General features: G+C 43.4%; 1 protein-coding gene and 1 non-coding gene across 4 annotated transcripts in view; one reads left to right on the top strand and one right to left on the bottom strand.

The window, feature by feature from the left end:
• The window catches only part of LOC145520056 (uncharacterized), a 148,513-nt gene extending 129,779 nt beyond the window's left edge, over window positions 1–18,734 (top strand). For 2 of the 3 annotated variants that reach the window (XR_014064191.1, XM_081525622.1), the window contains 2 exons: window positions 15,739–15,827; window positions 18,470–18,734. Coding sequence is in view for 1 of the 3 variants with exons in the window: in XM_081525622.1 (XP_081381748.1) it covers window positions 15,739–15,827; window positions 18,470–18,539 (159 nt within the window). In the remaining 2 variants the exon portion in view is untranslated. Of the gene's footprint in view, window positions 1–15,738; window positions 15,828–18,469 lie in introns of those variants that run through there. The other variant, XR_014064193.1, reaches the window with a different exon arrangement.
• Window positions 15,574–15,646, bottom strand: TRNAG-CCC (transfer RNA glycine (anticodon CCC)). Its single transcript has one exon. It is a non-coding gene; the product is annotated as a tRNA-Gly (tRNA).
• Window positions 18,735–19,101: the final 367 nt, after the last annotated feature.

Here is a 19,101-nt window from a genome sequence, read left to right as displayed (position 1 = left end):
TTTAGGTATCTCTTCTATGAAATATGTATGTATATTCCATTGTGTGTGCAGGAACCTTTGTTGTAGTGGTGTTTGTAAGAGTGAAAAATAGGACCTGGCCTATATGTTCCATAGAGCATTAAATAAACTATGATTATATCTATACTAGGGAACACCAGGCAGCACTATAAACGATGCAGACAATCTAGATGAGCTGACATGGAAAGACATATTGGGAAGAAGAATAGTAAACTACAGCATAATGAACAATGTGATACATTTTTTTTTTTAAAGATGTATGTGTACCAATGCACAGAAAGGATCTTGGAGGAAACACATCAAACCATGGACAGTAGTTTCTAGTGGGGAACTGGGAGAGGTGGATAAAAGAAAGGAGCTCTTATTACTTTCTATCTATTGGGTTGTGTTGGGATGTTTTACAAAGAGAATATATCTACTTCTTACAAGAGTGGAGAACGAAAAACTGTGGAGACAATAAAAAGATCTGTGGTTGCCAGGGTTTCGTGGGAGGGAAAACTGAATAAGGGGATTGCAGGGCTTTAAGGCAATGAAAATGCTCTTTATGTTCCCATAATGGTGGGTCCATATCATTCTACATTTATCCAAACCATAGAATGTCACTAGCAAGAGTGAACCCTAATGGAAACTATGGACTTCAAGTGATTGTGGGGTGTCAAGCAAGTTCATCGATTTGTAAACAATGTATCACTCTGGTGGGGGATGCTGATAATAGGGTTGGCTTTGTATACCTGGGGGCAGGGGAGATATGGCAAATCTCTGAACCTTCCTCTCAATTTTGCTGTGAATCTAAAAATGCTCTAAAAAATATAAAGTCCTAAAACAAAAAAATATAAGCGAAAGATCGCACTCTTCACTGCCACTCAAAAGCTTAGGTTGATACTGGCAGAACAGTCCCATGGATCAAATTAAGCAACTTGCCCTTTCCTTTCCTTTTCAAGGAGTCAGGACTGCTAGGATCAGGGACTTAGTGGAAGCCATTTATTTGGAAATGGAGCTGGGCTGGATGAAGTGGGCTAGATGGAATTTAGGACATTGCTGATCTAGACTGTAGGAAGAACATTCATTTATTCATTCTTTTATTCAACAAAGATTTATGAAGGGAGGGTCTGCACCTTTTAGGTGCTAAGGATAAGATAAAGAAAAGCCCCTGTCCTAACAAAACTTGCAATTGACTGGGCAGAGGCCAGGGTAGGGCGGTATAGATAATAAACAAGCCTTGTTTAACATGAATTCAGTGTTCTGCAAAGACAGATGCTCCAGAACAAAGGGGTAAGGAGTGAGAGTTGAGGTGGAAGCAAGGCTGGAACAGAATCTTCAGGGAGACCTCTCTGTGGAGGTGCCGTTTGAGCAAAGACCTGAATCAAATAAGGGAGTAAGTCACACATCAGAATGGAAACCTTGAACAGAGAACGAGCGTGGTGTGGTCTGAAAGCAGCAAGAAGCTGCTAGGAGGTGGTGGTGGGTCACGAAAGCCTCCTAGGGCATGGCAGGACCTTTGGATATTTTTTGCACACAGAGAAGCCATTGGAGGCTTTCGAGGGAAGGATGATGTGGTCTGGCCACATTTTGTAAAAGGCCATTCTGGCAGCTTTGAAAAAAGGGAGAGAATAGGAAGGCAGGCATCCGAGGTCTATTGCTAAATGCACAGCTCTTGTGATTTTCCAAGAGAGCAAGGATGCCAGTTTGTGTGATAGTGATAGTGGTGGAGGTGGAAAGAAATGCTCAGATTCCTGAAATATTTACTTTCTTTCTTTATTTATATTTTTGGCTGTGCTGGGCCTTTGTTGCTGCATGCAGGCTTTCTCTAGCTGTGGCACACGGGCTTCTAATTGTGGTGGCTTTTCTTGTTGTGGAGCCCAGGCTCTGGGGCATGAGGGCTTCAGTAATTGTGCTGCGTTGACTCAGTAGTTGCAGCTCCAGGGCTCAGTAGCTGTGGTGCGCGGGCTCAGTTGCTCCTCAGCATGTGGAATCTTCCTGGACCAGGGATCAAACGTGTGTCCTCTGCATTGGCAGGTGAATTCTTAACCACTGAAGCACCAGGGAAGTCCCTATACAATATTTAGAAGGTAGAGCTCATAGGATTTTTGATGCTTTGCATGTGGGTTGTGAAGGAAAGAGGATGAAATGCTCGACAAGCATTTCCACAGTGTGTAGTAATGAGCACTCATGGAAAACTGTCCAGTTCTCTGTTAGTCTAACTGTTACTGATTTGACCCTCACATCCACCCTCTAGAGAACTGTTGTCATTTGACGGATGAAGCGACAGAGGCTGAGTCGTGCCTTGCCGAAGGTCACAAAGCTCCTACTTAGAGGAACCATGTCCTGATCCCCTTAAATCTTGTGCTCAGTTTGCATCCAGTGGATGGTCCTCCCTGGGTGTGACTTTTTTGCTGGCAGGTTGTGGGGCACGATTGCCAGGCACTCACGAAGCAAGGTATTTGTGAGCCAGGGCCGCAGAGGAGGAAGTTTTAAAGGAGACGGGGCTTCAGCACCTGTTGTTTGGTCCTTTTCAAATGCTGCTGGAAGATGGCTGAAGCTACTGCAGCCTGGCTGCAGTAAGCAGCCGGTGGCCGCTGAAACCTCCACGGGGTCAGGCTGAGACTGACTCCCCACAACCAGGAGCCAGGCACAATGGGTTACTCTTTAGGTAACTGGCTCGCATTCTCTACGCTATTCTCCCCAAAGGCTCAGCTCCTCCCACTACCTCCTTTTCTCTCCTCCTCATCGCTGAACCCACTCAGACTGCTTCCCATCCCAGCTGTTCCACTGAAAAGATACTCTGCCTCTCTCCTGGCTGAACCCGTGTCCTCTCTGCTCTCTCCTGCCCTCCTTCTTGTCCCATTCCCCTTCCTTCCACTCTGTGCTATCTCCCTCCTCTGTGTCTCCCTGACACCAACGTCTTATTTCTCTTTGGCCTTGCAGCTTCCTCCTTCAGCTCATAGTCCCAACCCAAACCTGGGTCTTCCAGCTCCAGATTTTCAGTTCTTACTTCTATAGAGATGTTCCCAACCTGTATCTCCAGCTGAGACCTCCTGAGCTCCTGAAATCATTGCTGCCTGGATCTCTGTCCTCCCAGGCAGAGATAACAATCATGAATGCAGCTGGAGCATCCAGGGAATGGAGAGATGGTCCCTCCACATGGACTGGAGATGCTAAAATTCAGAAGGGAGATGCTGAGACCAGATCATGAGGGGTCCCAAAAGCCACTCCGGAAAGGCTGTGTGCATCTTGGATTCAGGATTAAAAACAGAGGTTTCTGGTCCCAAGGAAATGACCAATTGCGTTTTGGAAGAAGAATCACTGACTGTCCCTGTGGCTGGTGGACCGGCCTGGATTTTACTAGTCCACGAGAGAGGTGGAAGAGAGCTGGGAGTGGCCAGCTTTGGAAAACATAAACAGACACAGTCTTCTGAGGAGTAGGTTGGATTTCAGAGGAAGTGGAAAGGAGGTGAGGGAGAAAGGAAAGAGGCTTCAGCTGGTCTTCTAGCAGCCATAGCCCCTGCTGTGTTGGTCTCTCTCCCTGGGGCAGGATGCATATCCTGCTCATTTTTTCTTCCCAGTACTCATTTTTTCTTCCCAGTACTCATTTTTATAGTTCTGAATGGGAAAAAAAAAAAATTCTTCTGGAGGCCAAATGAATTCATTAATGCTTCACTCTAACCCACTGGGTGAATCAGCATGTTTTCAGTTTGTTTATAGGCTAACTTCATAGTTTACAGCACACTTTAATTCAAATAATTGTATTTGATTATCACAGGCAGTTAAGCAGATATTGTGGTTGCCATTTTGCAGATGAAAAAACTGAGGATCAGAGAGACGGGACATGTCCAGGGTCCAACAGCTATCAGTGGCGGAGTCACGCCTTGAACTCCTTGGAGTCTTTTGACTCTTTGACCAGCACTTCCATGGGTACTGACTGATTATACCCATCAGGAGGTCTGAAATTTCCAACATCAGACACAAAGAAACTGTTTAGTAGACATAAGCTGCTTTGTCCACTCAGTTTGCAAATCCCCTCTTTTTGATATTTGCATTTCTGTTAGTTAAGGTAATGTGAGCTGCTGAAACAAACAAGTCCCCAAATGCATAATGTTTCAAGCATGACAAAATATCCACCATGAGTATTCCTGTTTGGTGGACAGCTTTCCTCCAAGGGGTAAACATTTAGGGACCAGGCTCCTTCTATTTTGTGTATCTACCATCTCTTTATGGCTTCCAAAGGTGGTTGGGAGGTTTTGATGGGCTTAGAAGCAATACATATTACGTCTCACTTTCCATTAGTTAGAACACAGTCTGTGGATACAGCCAACTGTTAAGGAGGCTGAAATCATTCATTAGAATGTGTATCCAGGAGAGAAAACAGATTAGGGAAAGTGAGATAGAGACTGCCAGAGCAGTGGTGAGCCATTGTTCCCTATCTGTCAGCCCACCAGGCCCAGTGGAATTTCCTGCTTCCTACCCTCCATCCTCCTTTGCTTAGATCCAGGATGGTTCAGCTTGGATAATAGTAATAAGTGAAGTCACCTTACTTCACTCCTGCACATGATTATTGGTTCAGGTAGTGACCCATGACCCAGGTTGAGGTTCAGTGAAACTCAGTCCTAGGGTTTTACTGGGACTTTTGACAAAGAGGACCTCTTCTGCCATTGGGGTTGCTGAGATGTGAAGACAAGAACCAGGGCAACCATTGTGTCAGCATGATGGGATAGCGGGCTTGAGAATGAAGCCGGCGAATAAGAAAGCAAGGCTGAGAAATAGAGATACCTTTCAGTGATATCCTTTGAGGATCTACATTCTGGCATGTCAGTCCTGATCAAGTCCTACCCCTGACTTTTTTTGACTAAAATATCTAATATATCTTTTAAAATTGCTTTTCTTGAACCAGTTTGAATTGAGTTTCTGTCGCTTATAAGCAAGAGGCCTAACAGAGGCCCATTTGCAAAACTCTGTGAGCCCCTGTTGCCCTTCCCCACCCCGTCCTCCAGTCTGATGGCAGGGACACACCTCCTCAGTGCTCCTTGAGGGGACTCCCTCTGCTGGCCAGTGAGTGGCTCTCTGCCTTTCAGTCATCCCATCTCCATATGGCTTCGTTACTCACTTTCCCACTTGCTTTTTTTTCTTTATAACAGGAATTGGTATGAATCAAATGTAACATGTATTGCCTTCTAAAGAGGTCAGAACTATTTGTAATCACATTGATTTTTTTTATACCCTACAGAAATGATAGCAGAAAAACTTTTTTAAAAGGATGTAAGCTTAGTATCGGGTGCATCTCAGTCTCACAATCACTTATAGGTGTTTTAAAAGTCAGAGTATGATATTCAAAATGGATTACCAACAGGGACCTACTGTATAGGGCAGGGAACTCTGCTCAATGTTATGTGGCACCCCGGATGGGAAGGGAGTTTAGGGGAGAGTGGATATACGTATATGTATGTTTTGCTATCCACTTGAAACTATCACAACATTATTAATTGGCTATACTCCAATATAAAATTAAAAGTTTTTAAAAAGTCAGAGTGTGGTCTCCATTCAAAAAGCCTTCACTGGTAGAAAATCGTGGCAAAAGTCTGGTAGAGGGGACTTCCCTGGCGGTCCAGTGGTTAAGACTTCGCCTTTCAGGGGGTATGGGTTTGATCCCTGGTCAGGGAGCCAGAGTCCCACATGCCTCATGGCAAAAAAAAACCAAAACACAAAACAGAGGCAATATTGTAACAAATTCAATAAAAATTATTTTAAAATGGTCCACATCAAAAAAAAAAAAAAAAGAATGAAACCAATGATCTTTTTAAATAAATCTGCTACAGTGGGCATGTGATATCACATTCATACACACACATAGACACACATACTTTAAGAAATGAAAACTATAGCGTTGTTAAAGAAGTTCAAAGAAAATGTGTTGGAACTTTACAAGAAGTTTGGGGGGCCTGGGGAGTTCTGTTAACAAGGAGACAGGGGCTAGAAGACGTCTCAGTGTGGATTTCCGCTGCTGGAGAGGGTTGCACGAACCCAGAAGGAGTTCAGAGGCCAACCGTTCTCCCTCCTTCACAACAGGCTCCAGCCACACTCCACCGTGCACAGCTCCTCACACACTCCACACTCTCAACCTTCCTTAGACTTATACCTAGATGTACTCCCCATACTTCTGCACTTAGAAAACATCATTTGAGATGCCTCACATGGTACCACTTCTGCCAAACTTTCTAGAAAAGAATCAGAAATGCTCTTCTCTGTGACTTATGATCCTTTGCACACACCCCTGTATCGAAATTTTTTTCACATTGTGCTTTTTTTGTGAATGGCTTCTGTCTTCAACTCTCTGACTTAACTGTGAGTTTCAAGCAGAGACTATGGCTCAACCATCTCTCTAGTTCCCACATGTTTAGTCTAGGGCTTGAGTGTGTAAAAAAAATCAAATAAATGAAAAATGCAAATCTTACAAAATTGCACAGCAGGATTTATGGGGGAGAGAAAGATGTTTGTTTAGCTCTGAGAAGACTGATAACAGAATTGACAATTCAAAGAGATGGAGACTTCTGGACAGGCCAGATAAACTTTGGGCATACTTTGGTCTGTGACTGAATTATTTTCTTGATCACATAGGTAACAGCCAAGACAATTTTGAAATGAAATAAAATAACCTGATTTTTTCCACCTGCTCCATGTAGACTGGTCATTATCTGGTTAATACTAGGGTTACCCGTCCACCTGGGAAAGTTCAAGTTTGTACCTGCTGTCCCCACTAACTACTTACAGTGTCCCAGTTAGGTCTCAAAAGTGTCCCAGTGTGCAGGAAAGTTCTTTGGCCACCCTATTAATGGAGAGCAGTATTGACCTGAGATGTCAAAGATGGAGTTGAACTAAGAGACAGTGTCTTCTAAGTAGGAGAGGTCCTTCATTCTAGCTATTGTCCATGTCTTAACGGCTAGTGAAAGTAAATGAGTTGCTCAGTAGCGTCTGACTCTGCGACTCCATGGACTATAGCCCACCAGGCTCCTCCAGCTGCGGAATTCTCCAGGCAAGAATACCAAAGTGGGTAGCCATTCCCTTCTCCAGGAGATCTCCCCGACCTAGGGATCTAACCCAGGTCTCCTGCATTCGAGGCAGATTCTTTACCATCTGAGCCACCAGGGAAGCCTAGTCTTAACCATTAAGAAGAGGAAATTTTATTCCTGCTGCCTTTCTATTGCTTTCTGAATGGGAAGAAGGGATTTGCTCTCTCTCTATTAATTTGTAGCCAAAGAAAACATTGGTGCTATCTATCATCATTTTAATCCGTACAACCCCGTAGTAATATTAATAACTATTTTACAGAGAAAGAAGTTAGGGCTCAGAGAAGTTAAGTAAATTGCTCAAGCTGCTAAGTCGCTTCAGTTGTGTCCAACTCTGTGCGACCCCATAGACAGCAGCCCACCAGGCTCTGCCATCCCTGGGATTCTCCAGGCAAGAATACTGGAGTGGGTTGCCATTTCCTTCTCCAGTGCATGAAAGGGAAAAGTGAAAGTGAAGTCGCTCAGTCGTGTCCGACTCTTAGCGACCCCATGGACTGCAGCCTACCAGGCTCCTCCGTCCATGGAATTTTCCAGGCAAGAGTACTGGAGTGGGGTGCCATTGCCTTCTCCTAAATTGCTCAAGAGCACACAGCAAATAAGGGTGAGTGCTAATGTTAACCTCATTTTGTGAGACTCGGTCTCATGCTTTCTCCACTTTGCAACATTATTCACTATTTTAAAAACTGTTTTCACAAACAGGTTCCTTTATTTTGGAACTCATTTTTCCCCGTCTGAATTATTAAGTGTACTATAATTTCTGCCTTTCCAAAGAAGACCATGTTTGACATCTATTTGTTATGGAAGATCATTCTAGTTTGTGAAGTTCAGTCTGTAGGTTATTGGGTTGTTTCTGATATGAAATAAGGATTGAGTTTTTGTGATCAAGTGGCTTTGCTGTAATTAAACTCAGCAATGATCTTTTGACGTAGGGACCATTAGTAGGTAATTAGGCAGGTTTAACTGGAAAGCGTTTTAATTATTTACAGTAGGGACAAGCAAGGGATTCAGGAGTGGGGACAGAAATTAGACAGCAGACCAAATAATGCTTTGCCTTGTGATTATTTCAGCATTGAGGATCACAAGGCTGCTTGTAATAGCAAAATATTGGAAACCACCTATAGTTTATTCCATGCAATGGAATACCATGCAGTTGTTGTAACTGTTTATAGATACTTACTGATGTGGAAAAATAGATCCAAGACATGGTTAAGGGCCAAACGCAGGTTGTAAAGCAATATGCATTATGATACTTAAATAAAAAATTATGCACACCTAGAAAAAGTTCTGGAAAGATGTCTAAGTATCTCTGCTGTCCAAATTATGAGTGATTTCCCTTCTTCCCTTCTTTGGAATTATTTGATTGTCTAAGTTTCTTAGTTCGGAGAAGGCAATGGCACCCCACTCCAGTACTCTTGCCTGGAAAATCCCATGGATGGAGGAGCCTGGTAGGCTGCAGTTTCTTAGTTAACATAAATTATCTGTACAATTTTAAGTCAAAAATTATTAAATATATGAGAAAGTGCCCATTTCTCTCTCATTACTATCAAAAAGCTATATGTTATTCCGCATCAAAAAAGAAGGAAATCCTAAAAAAAAAAAAAAAATTTATAAAAAAAGAAGGAAATCCTGCTGCATTGGAAATGCAGATGACCCTTAAGCCATCACGCTAAGGCAAGTAAGTCCATCACAGAAAGATGAATACTATACGACGCCACTTATATGCAGTATATAAAATAGTCAAATGTAAGATGGTGGGTGCCAGGAGCTGGCAGTTGGGTGGGGGGAATGGGGAGCTGCTATTCAACGAGCATCAAGTTTCAGTTATGGAGGATGACTGCATTCTAGAGATCTGCTGTTCGACCTCCTGCTGCTAGCTCACGTTACTGTAGCAGTGTATCTAAATTTTTGCTGAGGGTCGATCTCACGTTAAGTGTTCTTACCATAGTTAGAAAAGAATAAAGAATAAAAGCTGTGCATGTCCCATAGGACACTTTCCCCAGCTAAGCCCTCTGCCACTGTCTACAGGGAACTCACCCAGCCTCCCTTCTGAGACTACCAGACTTGTATCACTTGGTTTCAAAATGCCTATTACATGCTAGGAACTGTGCCACAGGTTCTCCCCTGTGGGATTTTCTGTAATCCTCCTATAAACCCAGTAGAGTGGAAACCGTACTCCCATTTTGCAGATAAGGAGCTGATTCTGAGGGTCCTGAGATTCCTGATGGAACTTCTATTCCAGAAGAGGTTCTACTCTTTCAGCTGAACAACCTGCTTGATGCCAAGGCCAGAGCTCTTGAGAAGGCTAGCAGCTAGTCATGTGAATAAAACGTAAGCATGAATGTAAGCAAGAGAGAGGGAAGTGAGCTGACAAAATGTCCCCCTTGCCTCTGGGGTTGGGACTCTGGTCCCACTGTGCCCGAGGCCATTTATACAGTTAACCCCGGGAGAAAGCATTTGTTGGAAAGAATAACCTATTGCACCTTAAAATGAATGGCTGCTTTGGGTTCTCACATTTATTAGCTACTATTCACCAAGCATTTCCAATCTGCCAGACCCCACACTGAGTACTTTGCAGACACCATTTCATTTAAGCCTTATGACCACCCTATGAGGTAGGTACTTTTATCCTCATTTCTGCTAATGAGGAGATTGAAGCTTGCTGAGGTGAAGTATGTTGGTCAAGGTCACACAGCTTGTGAGTGGCAGGGCTCCAAAACTCTATTCTCTTAACCACAGTGCTACTTTGCCTCCAGAATTAAAAAGAAAAAGAAATGGAAGAAGAGATCAGAGGGGCAAACCTAAAGACCTGGAGACTTTGGTGAGGACCTGGGACCATCCAGAACTTTGTGCCTCTCTCAGTGCCTCTTGTCCATCCATGCCAGATTCTTTAGATTCCTTCATGGGAAGGTGCTAAGATGTGCAATGTTGAGGCAGGATAGAAAAATCATGGGTTTTAGATGCATATTGATTTGGTTCAAGTTCCATCAATGCCACCCCCAAGCTATGTGCGCTCAGTTCAGCTACACAACCTTTCCAAGCCCTGTTTTTATGGTAGGCTCCTTGGGATGGCTCGGTGAGGAAAGCAGGCATGAAAGTGACTGACACAGGCTTTGGCAGGTGTATTAGTCAGGCAATGCTAGGCTGTGCCGAGGTAACAAATCCCCAGTTATTCTTCATAATTAAAACTCATTTCTCTATAAACATGAAGTCCCATCCAGGTCAGACAAGTCCCCTCATCTTGTAGTACAGCTGTCTTTCAACTCAAGTCACCCAAGTAGGGAACAGAAAACTGAAGGAGGTGCCCCAGCTCCAAGCTGCCTTGGTCCAGACATGGGACAGATCACATCTGCTCATAGTCTGCTGGCCAGAACTTGGCACCCAAGCCTAAGCAATCACAAAGACAACTGGGAGAGAGAAGGGAACACATGGATGGATATTCAGGGCAGAGGGTTGTTCCAAGACATGACTGCTTCCTTCTCTCCCACTTCCCAATATATTTCTCAGAGCTGAAATTCACACACACATCTAGAGCTATTAGTCAGAAAGCCTCTCTGGTTCTAGGTATGTAGATTCAGCATCTCTCATAGCTCTTCTTTTACGTTGTACATGAGGAGAAAAGTATAAGTGAATTATTCCGATATTGACAATCTTTCACTGTCAATGGCAAAAATTCCAAATTAAATTAATACCATTAATACATTTTGGGAAACTAATTGAATGGACTGAATGCCTCTTAAAAAAAGAAGTCTTTCTTCTTTTTTCAGGATCCTATAAGCCATCCATGTGGCTTATGGGATCTTAATTCCCCCACCAGGGATTGAACTGGGTCCCCATACAGTGGAAGCATGGAGTCTTAACCAGTGGAACACCAGGAAAGTCCCTAAAAAAAAATCTCTTAATTTGATGTGTGTACATATATTTTATTTTTGCATCATATCACAAATAACTAGAACTAATTTACCCTAGTGATTGTTTGCTTGTGCATTCTTATCTCTCCTTGTTCTATAGGATTTGAAGCAGTACCTTAGAAATTACAGAAAGCTGTAGCAATTGGTTCTTCCTATTTCCTGTCCCCACCCCCCACCAGTCATTCTCCCCCTTGGCACTGAGGAGATCTTTTAAAATGCAGAACTGATCAAGCCAAATCTACTTAAAAAGAAATTAAAAATTTTCTAAGATTTTACTCCGTCCCCCCAAATCCTTAGCCTGACAGCACAGTCTGCCGTGTTCCACCTTTCCAGACTCCGAGAGCTGTGCTTTGTGTCAATTTAGCTTACGCTGGAATGATGCCCTTCCCTGTATAATTCTGGGTTCAAGTCATCCACAGATAATTCTGCTATAAGGGAGATGAAGGTGGGACTCATAATATTGGAAGATTTCCAATGGAAAAGTATAAGATGGGAGGCCAAGAATATGTCAGATGTCCACTACTAACATGTGCAAAGTATATACTATGTTCCGGTACTGGTCCTGAACCCTTACAGGTACTAACTTTTTTATTCCTGGTAAATAAATCCACTGAGTTTGGTCCTATTGTTATTCCCATTTATCAGATGTAGAAAATGAGATTAAACCCCTTGCCCAAGATCACCCAGTCAGGATCTTGACTCACGTGGGGTGACTCCATAGCCCATGACTTCCATTACTACTATAATTATATGCTACAGAAACTTCAACAGAGCTTCTGGGGATTTTAAATTCTGTATGAAAGAGACAAAGAGATGATCTCTTTTTGTATGGATATGATGACTGGAATTTTCAATCATCTCTTTACAAGCTTGTAATAAAGCTGAACCCCACAGAGGACAGAGTTGATAGAAACTAAAAAAATAAAAAATTATTTATACTCCTCTGGTGCTTGTGTGTTGTGAGTGGTTAACAATGCACTCTCCAATTAATTAGAGGTTTCCTTGAGATCGAAGGGTCCCATTGGGTATGTCATGGCATAGTCAGGATATCAGAAGTTTTGCTGCAGTAACAAATAACTCCCAAATCTCCTAAAACAAAAGGGGTTCATTCCTTGTTCATGCTACATGGTTGTTGTAAGTTGGCTATGGCTCTGGTTCAATGGCTTTATACATACAGTCTTTTTGGTATCCAGGATGATCTGAACATTGCTGGTCATTGTAATAGAAGAAAAGCACAAAGCAGAGTATTCACTGGCTCTTAAAGACATAGCTTGGAAGTGACATGTCATTTCTGCTCACATTTCATTGGTCAAAGCAAGATGCATGGCCATGTATGAGTCCCCAAGGTGAATAAGTAACATAATCCTTTTGCTAGGAGGGCTACTAATTTGGGGGAATAGCCGGTCAATTTACCATGAGACATTGATCCCTTAGCCAGAGGGTGTATGGACAGAGGCTGGGTTGATCAAAACCCTCTAGAGATCATCTTTGGGCACAACTAACCTTTCCTGTTTACCCCCGGGGTCCTGTTCAAATATCCTTTTCTACACCATGAAGTAAAAACAACTGAGAATCTTGACCTTGATTGTCTTACTAATTCTCACAAGAACCAGGGCACTAGGATGCTGTTAGCTGGAGCCCAAATCTAGTTGGCAACACAAAGATGAGACTGGAATTTGAGATATTTTTTATTAATTTTCACTGGAGTGTGTATATATATACATCCCCTCTTTTTTAGATTTATTTCCCTTTAGGTCACCAGAGATCATTGAACAGGTGGAACCTGGGATTTTACCCTCCATATCCTAAGGTCCTTTTGGCTCTAAAAAGGGACACTCTGAGTAGGTGAGCCAAATTGGTGACCCAAGGAGCCAGAGTCCTGGCCCTTCAGCCCCACTGGCATCCATCCACCTCTTCTCCTGGCTTGAACTGGCCTGTTGACAGGGGTAGCAGTGACCACACAGGCTCACTGATAACCAGGGAGCGTGTTAAAAACATATAGGCTACAAACTGTATTTTTTCTTCCTATTAAGGCTCTGGAGACAAGAACATGACAACATTTTGGCAGCTGGGACTATAGCCATGTGCAAGGAGAAAGTGATTTGCATGAGCAATGCAAAACCACCTGGTTTATTGCAACTGACTCTGAACAAGTTAAATGAATCAGACTCCCAGTTGGATACCAGAGGAAGCTGACTTACACACACACTCACACACACACAGAGCCCCTGCAAAGAACTCTATAAAACACAACCACCCAACACACGTGTTCCATACAGAGAAACTACCAAGGAACTTTTTGCCTTCTTGCTCTCCCTCCCCAGCCTTAATTCCTGGTGAGTTTGTATAAATTCTCTTACTTTGGTAGTTTTGTGGCTGGGCTTCCTCCTCCCAAGCCCACCCACCTCTCTATGGATTCCCTTGGGAAGGATGTGCTTAGTGGTGCCAAGGATTCAGCAATGGGAGGGCTTGTCCTATAACCATCAACAACTACAACTTCTCTCCAGCCCACCTGACTGAAGAACCAACCCTAGGTGCCACTCCCTGGCTGATTCTTCTGCACACTAAAGTTTCCAGACCTTGCTCTTGAAGTTTCCAGACCTTGGTCTTGGACTGTCAAATGCTGCTTATGGATCGACTGGGCCTTCATATCCCCTCAGCACCCCCAGGGTTTCTGTTCTCTCCTTGCTGTTGTTCAGTCACCAAATCGTGTCCCACTCTTCACTCCCCTGTGGAGTTCATGTCCATTGAATTGGTGAGGCCATCCAGCCATCTCATCCTCTGTTTCCCTCTTCTTGTTCTGCCTTCAATCTTTCCCAGCATCAGGGTCTTTTCCAATGAGTTAGCTGTTTGCATCAGGTGGCCAAAGTATTGGAGCTTCAGCTTCAGCATCAGTCCTTCCAGAGTATTCAGGTTGATTTCCTTTAGGATTGACTGGTTTGATCTCCTTGCTGTCTAAGGGACTCTCAAGAGTTACCTCTAGCATCACAGTTTGAAAGCATCAATTCTTCAGTGCCCTGCTTTCTTTATTGTCCAGTTTTCACATCTATGCTACTGGAAAAACCATAGCCTTGACTATACCAACCTTTGTCGGCAAAGTTTGCCAGGTATTAAAGTAAAGACATATCCCAGCAGTGCATTTCTTTTCTGGAAAGGCCTTCATGAGGATTGGTTACAAGCTGGTCTGGGCTGGGAGAGATGGTTGTGTGTACTGGAAAAGACAGAACGTGGTAGGCAGGGTCATAAAGAAGGTCTTGTAATGTAAGGAAAGAGCCCTTAGCAGGAGACTAAAGACTTGATTTCAAGATTGAGTTAGGTTACTAATCCTGATAATTCTAAGTTTACTTGAGCTCTCACCCTTTGTTCATTCTTTGAACAAACATACATTAAGTGCCTACTACAGGCCAATACTGTATTGGCTGCTGAGGGATAGGGTGGTTGTAGCCAGCCTTCAAGATGGCCCACAACAACCCCTGTCTTCTGATATTCACATTCTTGTGAATATCACTCTCCCACAATGAACAGCTGATCTGTGTAACCAACAGGATAATGTAGAAATGACAGTCCATGATTCCCATGACTGGGTCACAAAAGGCACAGTGATTTCTGCTTTGCTTTCTCTTGGAATTCCCACAGTGGGGAAGCCAGCCATCAAGTCGTGAGGATGCTCAGCAAGGTTTGGAGAGGCCCATGTGGAAAGGAACTGAGGCCTCCTCCCAATAACTAGCACCATGTGAGTCAGCCACAGTGGAATAGATCTATCAGCCCCAATCAAGCCTTCAGATAACTGCAGCCCACCTGACATATTTCTTGCAATATCAAGAAAAAATTCTGGGGAATTCCCTGGCAATCCAAATGGTTAAGATTCTGGGCTTTCACTGCTGCAACTGGGATTCAATCCCTGGTCAGGGATCTCCCGCAAGCTACATATGATGGCCAGATAAATAAATACAAATGTTAAAAAAAAATCATGTAGAGAAGGACTTTTGTCCAGAACCATCTATCAAAGCTGCTTCTGAGTTCCTGACCCACAGAAACTGGATAATCATTGTTGATTATTTTAAACTACTCTGTTTGGGGGCACTTCGCTAAGCAGTAGCAGAGAGCTAATAATTTAGCAAGCAGGACATAGAGATCCTTACCCCTACCATCATGGAGTTAGAATCTAGTGAAGTGGCGATGAAGAAGAAGAATAGACAAAGGAATCAAATCAAGTGAATAAGTGTAATTCGTAGTAAGGTCTGTGAAAGAAGCAAGCAGGGGGTTGGGCTGAGATGTGATGGGCAAGTGCCTTTAGATAGGGTGGGCAGGGAATGCCTCCCCAAGATGCTGACATTAAAGCAGACACTGAAAGGTGAAGGCTCCTAGGGGCAGCCCCCTGCTCCCAGATACAGAAGCTCCACTTCAAGGATGACAGAGCCTCCCAGCCTGCCCTTGGCTGCTCATCTCCGACTTTTTTTCATCCTTTAAACTTTTCATTTACAATAAAATTTAAGAATCTTAAAAAAAAAAAAAAACAACTGTTTATTTGGCCACACTGGGCCTTAGTTTCAGCATGTAGGCTCTTAGTTGTGGCATGCAGGATTTAGTTCTCTGACCAGGGCTCGAACCTGGGCCCCCTGCATTGGGAGTGCAGAGTCTTAACCTCTGAACCACCAGGGAAGTCTCAAAATTTTAACAGTCTCCAGGTTCTTAAATGTATCAGACATCACTTCATGCATTAATTAATTAGCATTATTCTTGCTCCCTTTCAGATGTGCTGCATCCTCACCCCAGCTGTTTGCAACCCTCCAATTCCTGGTTCAGTCTCCTCTCGTTGCTCTTCTCCAGGTGGACAAAGCAGGCAAGCATCTTTTTTTTTTTTCTTTTTCATTCATGGATATGTTCCTAGAGATTCAGCTGATAGTTTTTGCTAACTGGCTCCTACTGAAGCCTGGTCTGGTCTGCAACTTGTAGTGTTATTTATAATAGGTTAAAGAAATGAACTTCTACCTTGTCTAAGCCATTGTATTAGAGGTTCTCTAGATTGTAGCTTCTTAGATGTTCTGCTATCTAGTGCCAGGGGGCCAGCACCATTATGTGGGGTCTTGGAGGCTATGGTTTGGGGTTGGCCCTTTATTCTAACAGCAGTGAGAGAGTCACTGGTAGGTTTTAAGCAGTAAAGCAAAGTGATCTCATTTGTTCTTTAAAAAGTTCGCTCTGCTTATTCCATGGGTCTGTACTCTCCAAGTCTCAGGTTTCTAATTTTTAAAACAGGAGTCTGAGATAGAATTTTCCACCCTGCTTATCCCCGCAAAAGGTTTCCTTTCCAGGCTAAACATGCCAGTTCTTTTAACCGTCTTTCACACAGTTTGGTTTCTTCACAAGCCTGGTTGTTCTCTGTGGAGTATGCATGTGTTGAGTCCTCTGGAATTGGGTTACTTCAAACCCATCTCAACATTCCACCCATTGTCTGTCCAACCTGGGGTGGAGCAGGACTGCCAGCCTCACTGTGAGATCAGTTTTGAGATCTGTTAACTCACATAGTTTCATTGCAAAATCTCTTTGCTGCTAACTCCTGAAGGTGAATTGTATGAAACCATTCCTTGCTACCCTGAGGCTGTCCCCCACCCCAACCCCTCATCCTGCATTCTCTCTGCAGTTGGCAACAGTAGGGCAGAAAAGACTAGGTGTCCTTGCAGGACATTTCCTCTGCGATGGTCTTGGGGGTAAGAGATGGCTTGGTTGGGATTCCAGGAATCTTCTCGGCAAGCATGACATAGTTCAGTCACTCAGTCATGTCCGATTCTTTGCAACCCTATGGACTGCAGCATGCCAGGCCTCCCTGTCCATCCACCAACTCCCAGAGCTTACTCAAACTCATGTCCATTGAGTCGGTGATGCCATCCAACCATCGCATCCTCTGTCATGCCCTTCTCCTCCTGCCTTCAATCTTTCCCAGCATCAGGGTCTTTTCAAATGAGTCAGTTCTTCGCATCAGGTGCCCAAAGTATTGGAGTTTCAGCTTCAGCATCAGTCCTTCCAATGAATATTCTGGACTGATTTCTTTTAGGATGGACTGGTTGGATCTCCTTGCAGTCCAAGGGGCTCTCAAGAGTCTTCTCCAACACCACAGTTCAAAAGCATCAATTCTTCGGCACTCAGCTTTGTTTATAGTCCAACTCTCATATCCATATATGACTACTGGAAAAACCATAGCTTTGACTAGATGGATCCTTGCTGACAAAGTAATGTCTCTGCTTTTTAATATGCTGTCTAGGTTGGTCATAACTTTTCTTCCAAGGAGCAAGCCTCTTTTAATTTCATGGCTGCAGTCACCATCTGCAGTAATTTTGGAGCCCAAAAAAATAAAGTCTGTCACTGTTTCCATATTCTCTAGAAATAGTGGTTAAAAGACATGATCTCTGCATTGGAAACATTTGGATCTTAGTTCCAAAGAGAATCATCTGAGAATGATGCTGTGGATGGGTCTGAAGCCTGATGGAGAGTTCTCATACAAAGGATCAGATCAGCCTGGAGTTCAGATAAAAGATCACAGTAGCTAATTTAGATAGGAATGATAGCTTTCCAACTGGGGTAACAGATAAGTGCTTCCAGAAACAGCTTCTTTAGGCAGTGAAGCCACAAATGGCTGCCTTCAGAGAGAAGAGGGAAATGGTAGAAGACAGAGAAGAATTTAGGTCAGCCAGAATGGGGCCCCAAAAAGTCAAGTTCAGAAATAATTTAACAGATAGGTATCCAAAGAATATGTGGTTTGCCTGACAAATGACATTCACTTTGAAAGTGAAAATGAAATTGGAGTAAGCAAAATTGCTGCATAATGGGTCCTGGAGATTAAAGAGATATGATACCAGGGGAGAAGGGAGTTGTAAAGCCTTCCTAGTTAAGCATGGAAATACAATGAATGAATCTTGCCCCTAAGGGTCAGGTGAAGCACACACAGATAATGGCTTAATCCCAAGCAACTCCAGAGCAATGTTCATTAGCAGAGTCTCAAGCTCTTGACAAATATGCCTGGCCAGGCTCATGCCACCTCCTCTCCAACTGCTCATTCTTAGAGGAACTCTCACAGCACAAGGCCACTTAATCCAACAGTTAAGCCAAGGAAAGAGGGAAAATGGCTTTTACCCTGAATGTCAAGGAGCCCCCAAAGAGCTGGTTGGTGTGGAACGGGGAAGAGATGATGCACATTGAAACTGAAGAAGCACCATGGGGCTGGCAGAACCTTGCCCTGGCTACATAACCATTCCTGGCCACCTCACAGAAGACACATGGACTTCTGCCTAGGGACATCTGGGCTTTATTCCTGGTCTAATGAATGGATTCTCTGTGAGATTGTTAGACCAGACACTCGATCTCTATGAGACTCATTTCATCCACTCCTAGGACAAGCGTAATCACATCTATTGATCTCTTTCTTCTTTACAAAAATAAAGGCTTGCACAGCATTTTTGTCAACACTGACTTCTCATTTAACCCTCACAGTCATTCTACAAAGGGTATGATTGGCTCCATTTTATGGAAGAGGAAACTGAGGCCCAGAAATGTGAAATGACTTGCTCAAGGTGTAGACCTATGTGGAATAAACAAGACTAGAACACCAATAACCCTATTTCCGATGCAGGGCTCTTTGTCTGACCCCACGACCATCTGTTGAACAAGAGAGAAATTCTGAGCCACTGCTGCTAGGTTATAGTATATTGTGGTAAAGAGCATGAGTTTTGGAATAAACCAACTCAGTTTCACGTTCCAGCTTTGTGACTTTCTAGTAGTGTCACTTGGTCACGTGAGCTTTAGCATCTTGTTTATAAAATGAGGCTCAAGATGACACCTTGGGCACAAGCTTATTGTGGATTCAACGTCCAGGAGTGTTTGGTGCATCACACAGCAAGTGCTTAATGAATGGCAACTTGTTCTCACAGTCAGTCATGGGAACGTATTGCTGGAAAACTTGATGGGAGTGCTTAGGAGGGATGGCTCTGAAGTCAGATGACATGGGTTTGAATTCTGACTCTGCCATTTGGAAGATGAGTGACCTTAAGTGAATTGTTTAACTTTTCTAAGTTTTATTTTCCTCATCTGTAAAATGGGGTCAATACTTGTCTCATATTATTGTT

Source organism: Giraffa tippelskirchi, chromosome 1 (genome assembly GCF_054371585.1).
Source record: "Giraffa tippelskirchi isolate mGirTip1 chromosome 1, T2T-mGirTip1v1.2.pri, whole genome shotgun sequence".
Classification (NCBI taxonomy): Eukaryota; Metazoa; Chordata; class Mammalia; order Artiodactyla; family Giraffidae; genus Giraffa; species Giraffa tippelskirchi.
Note: the sequence above shows the minus strand (reverse complement) of the source record. Positions and strands in the feature narration are given on the sequence as shown.